The following is a 4,879-nucleotide window of genomic DNA, read 5'->3' on the forward strand; positions in this document are numbered from 1 at the left end:
ATATGTTGATAATTCCAAGTTTATGAGCAAAATGGTTGAACAACTAAGCCCATATGATGAAATGGATTGAATATTAGTCAGTTTTCTACGTCTTTTTCTAGTTTATTTTGCCTGATTCAGGTAACTTTATTATAGGGCTGTTTAGTTAATCCCAATGTGTGATGATCTGCTGGCTGAAAACAAATATGGATCTAGCCAAATAGAATTCCTAAACCTAGAACAAGTGGGAAGTACAATTCCTAATCAAAGCAGTGAATTAAGGGCGCTGTCGGGTGCTTCAAATGAACTGGAAGTGGCAGTTGAAGTGTGGTGGAATTTGGGTAAATGGAATGGACATTGGGTCTCCTGGGGTAGTTAAATGGGCCTAAGGTGTGGCCCAAAACCTAAATGATACCTCTCATTTATATGACGCCTAACCAACCCGATATGATAAATGGAAAATAAATTGATTGCCCACCTGTGTCCCATGTTCCAAAAAAATAAAATAAAATAATTGAGGTGAGAGTTAATCATATTTAAAGCTTGACAAGGTTTCAAATAAGATTGCTTCTGATAGAAGAATATAAGTACTTATAAAAAAATTTAAATAAAAGGAGATAAAGTGCTAGTGGATGGGAGTTAATTCCAACAATGCCCCTTCACCAATTCCTCCTCATGCCCCATTTAAGCTTGCCTTGCGTTGTCCTACTGATAGAAGTTGTGCCAATCCTCTCAAATGTCCAATTAATCATTATTTAACAAAGTCAACTTTTTTCCCAATTAACTCCTAACTAATTCACTTGAACCCAATTAAAGTGCTAAAAGCTCAAGATAAACCATATATAATAATAAAAAAGGGATTTATCAACCATATGCTACATACCAACCAATTTTGCAGATCCTCCTCCAGATACAATTCACATGCTTCATTATTAGATTACTAGTTGTGCTCTAGTAGTTATTGTTGTAATTCTTCGTTAATTGATTAACACAAGAACAATTCACATCAACATCAATATGAAAACTTATTGGGATGCATTTTAAGTTGCATAAATTGGAATACTTTCCTCATTCATGATATAACAAATTAAAATCCTTCTATATTAAAAACATCAAGACTTCATGTTGACCATTTAGAAAACATTATTTATATCAAGCACTTACAGATTGATTACCAAACAACCCAATTGAAAATGTTTGACAAACTCTTGCAAATACACCCATAAGAAAAATTAAAAATAGATTCATTGTATAAATTCAAGCAATAGGCTGGAAAAACAATGATATTATACGTTTCTCGGTTTCATCATATTGAACAATATGGCCGTCTCCATGTTGGTACATGCGCAGGCACATCCTTACAAGGTTCACAGCAACTTCTATGAAACTCTTTGAATAAGAGGAATTGCTAACTTCTTTATTCAAATTCTTCCAAGTTTCACATATCAAGGAATTTATGTGCCTATGAGCTTTAGCTTCAGAAGCTCCAATTTCATTCATATAACACTAAACTGATTTGGGTATGTCTCCAGTCACCTTTTCCCGCTGCAAGATTAAATATTCGCAGAAAATAAGTACCATATTTCATGCAATATACTTATTGGTTAATAGAATATGAAAGGACTGTGTCATGATACCTTTGCTGTTCCCAAATCATTGACAAGGCGCAAAATGGTTGATACATAGCGAATAAAATTATAATATTCTTCAAACCGAATCGAATCCTCCTAATTGGTAGAACTAGGAAGTAGAAAATAAGCATGAAAAAGTACGACTGGTCCACTACTTGAAATCCATGCATTTTCTAGGTACTCAAGAAAGCTGGGTTTATAATCATTATGGTACCATGTTGCCTCAACTAGATCTGATTTACAGAGATCAACCCACTGAAAAAAAAATTGAACACAATAATTGACATATAAAATTAGCAAGGGTTAAAGTATAATTTTGCCTCACAAGTTTACATGTAGAAGTTATGTGGATATCTAAAAGTTTTTGTTGGATCAATATCATCCAAAAAATATTAGAAAAAGAAGCAGAATCGCTCCACTCGTTAGGAAAATAACATTGAAAGTTAACATGTTTGACAATTAGGGGCAATATTACCCTTTTTTTCACTTCCAAAGCAATATTGATTCAACAAAAACTCATAGATACAAACAACTATGTAAAAACTTCCATAGCAAAATTGCACCTCAACCCAATTAAAATACATCATGATTAAAATTATTTATATTATACTACATCTAGTCATTAATATAAGAGTTAATTAGGATTTGGATTTGGTCTTAAATAAAAGATTTCAATCCACTTTGTCTCCCAAATTTATAATTTATTATTTAAAATATCTCTATTGATTACACATATAAATGTGTTTTCATTTAAAGTTAATTATGATTACAAAGGGTATTATAGAAAAATCAACTCATATTTTTATCAATAACTAACTTAACTAATTTTTTTAATCCATCCAAATTATATTAAGGACGGGAGATAGTAGAAAATAAGAAAAGATGCAACCGATGAATTATATCAAAGCATACCACTTTCTTAATGTGTGGAATGATGTTGCGTCCATTTTCTTTGAGGAAGTCAAAAGCCACTTCATTGACAAAGTTATTAAGTGCAAGGAAACAAATTTTCATGTAGTCTGGAAGTTCATCCATGGCATTGCCGTCCCATCTATGTCATAAAAGAGGTATAAAATGGCAACAAATATTGGGACAGTTATACATACATAGATACGTATATGCATCATAAAGATAACATGTTTACCTGTTTACCACTTCTGTGAAAAGCTTTAGTTCTTCCAAACTGCCGTGAACATCATACATATCATCAATTCTAGTTATCATTGCAAAAACCTTTGAAACCACTCTTCTAAAATATCGAAATTGTGGTTGAAAAGCCAAACCCACTGTCCCCATGAGGTTCTCAACCATTCTATCCCTTACAAAACTCAGCTTTTCTCCGAGTCCAGTTCTTTTCCACCATCTTCAAATATAAAAGCATCAAGTAAAACAGATCGGCTTAGTAGTATGCATATTTTCTCTTTCTTTTCTTTTTTTTTTCTTTTAATGTTTTGAAGTTCTAGAGCTCAGCAAACTTCTCGTAGTTCCATCGATTTTCACAACTGAAAAGAAAACCATTGAGAAATATGTTTGAAACTCATAATATTATCAGGTTGAATTAACTAACGAATTTTTTTTATATTTATCAAAGAAATTCCGTGGAGATTGAAAATTTCACTTGAAAATATTCAATCAATAAAATGTAAATCATTGTAAGAGTTCTAATCAGGTCTAGAAACAGTCAAAGTTTCCTAACAGGGCCGAATTTGTATAATTATTTTCACCTTAACACGTGTTTCATATCCTCTTGGTAAGTAGCTTGTAAGATGTTGAAGTCCAATTTAGCAAGTTTGAGCAAAGTGGGGCTCATGTTCAGTCTTCTTTCATAAACATGGATGAACCACCGAGTTTCTAATCTTGATACCCTCCAATATAGTGGAAGCTCTCGGGCATGACTAACCAAAAGTGATATTTCATCATCTTCGCAGCTTTCCTTCACAAATGCTTTAAGATGAATTGAGCTAAACTCTCTTGTTTTATCCAAAACTACTTCACCTTCAATTGAAAGGAAAGAAGCTTCATACAATGATAACACACCCTTGATATCGCTCGAAAGGTGAGAACGGAAATTACCATTGTAATCTAAGAATCCATCAAATGTCCCTGAAAATAACCATGCAATTACAAATTGAATAATTGTTAGCATTAGAAAAATAATTATATTCTCCATAATAATGCTTGATTTCTGTGAACTTTATGCTCTATAAGCGAATAAAATATATACCTGATGACACACCATAATAGCCTTGTTGTCTTAAGAGTCTAAATTCAAGAGCCACGGCGTATAAATTGTTACTTATGCTTGATGTTTCATTATTGCAAACATTTTCCAATATATTTCTTTTCTGTTGGCTAAAATGATAAGCCACTCCCGGCCTTTCCATGTCATCAATGACCTCTAATTGTTCCACAGGATTTGTCAATGTCAAGAGCATCAATCTTGCTTCTTCCTTCAACTGATCTCTTTCTTCTAGATATGTTTCTTCCTTCAAATAATTAATATATAATAATTAGAAAATCGATTTTGCACAGAAAAACAATATATGATCATGATATGAAATAAAATTTCAATAAAGCAAGTAAAAGAATGAACGTGAAAGAAGCCATACCACAAAATCATTTCTTATTGATTGGATATAATCATAATCCCAAATTGAAGGTTGAAAGTGATTTGCAGAACCACGAGAAGTGTTGTTTTGATTAGAATCACTAAAGGTTGAAGCCTTGCATTGGATTGTCGGAGGAAAACAAGAGCTCCTGATTGCTGAATATAATACTGTTTGAAAGCAAGGGAAATTGGTAGAAAGCCATTGGAGTGAAATGAAAACGCTTCTGCTTAGTTTTACTTTATTTTGCAATGGAACTTCAGTTCTCTTTTTTATATTGGGTTAAGGTATAATTTTAATTCTGATATTATTTCTTAGGTGCAATTTCGCTTTTGATCTTTTTAACAATACAATTTTGACCCTGATATTTTTTTTAATACAATTTTGACCTTCAGGAGCAAAATTGCACCAAAAAATCAGAAGCAAAATTACACTAAAAAAAGATCATAGGCAAAATTGCAAATGAAAAATAAGATCATGGACACAAAATCGCACCACTGAAAAATTGGAGCAAAATTACGCTTGAGAAATGAGATCAGGATCAAGATTGCACCTTCATTTTTTTTATATTTGGTATGAATGTTTTAAAACCATTACTAGTCTTTTTGCCAGTTTGGATTTTTTAAAAATACTCTAACCTTTCTTACATTTTGTCTCACACCA

At 32.2% G+C, this 4,879-nt stretch overlaps 1 protein-coding gene across 1 annotated transcript; it reads right to left on the minus strand.

Moving 5' to 3' along the window:
• Window positions 1–1,706: 1,706 nt before the first annotated feature.
• LOC114728492 (terpene synthase 10-like) lies at window positions 1,707–4,045 on the minus strand. Its single transcript, XM_028915410.1, has 5 exons — window positions 3,835–4,045; window positions 3,335–3,713; window positions 2,755–2,973; window positions 2,523–2,661; window positions 1,707–1,865 (listed from the first exon to the last, which is right to left on the minus strand). The coding sequence occupies exons 1-5, from the start codon at window positions 4,043–4,045 to the stop codon at window positions 1,707–1,709; spliced, it is 1,107 nt and encodes a 368-aa protein (XP_028771243.1).
• Window positions 4,046–4,879: the final 834 nt, after the last annotated feature.

Source organism: Neltuma alba, unplaced genomic scaffold (genome assembly GCF_004799145.2).
Source record: "Neltuma alba isolate B1F8T4 unplaced genomic scaffold, ASM479914v2 tig00012536_pilon, whole genome shotgun sequence".
NCBI classification, from domain to species: domain Eukaryota; kingdom Viridiplantae; phylum Streptophyta; class Magnoliopsida; order Fabales; family Fabaceae; genus Neltuma; species Neltuma alba.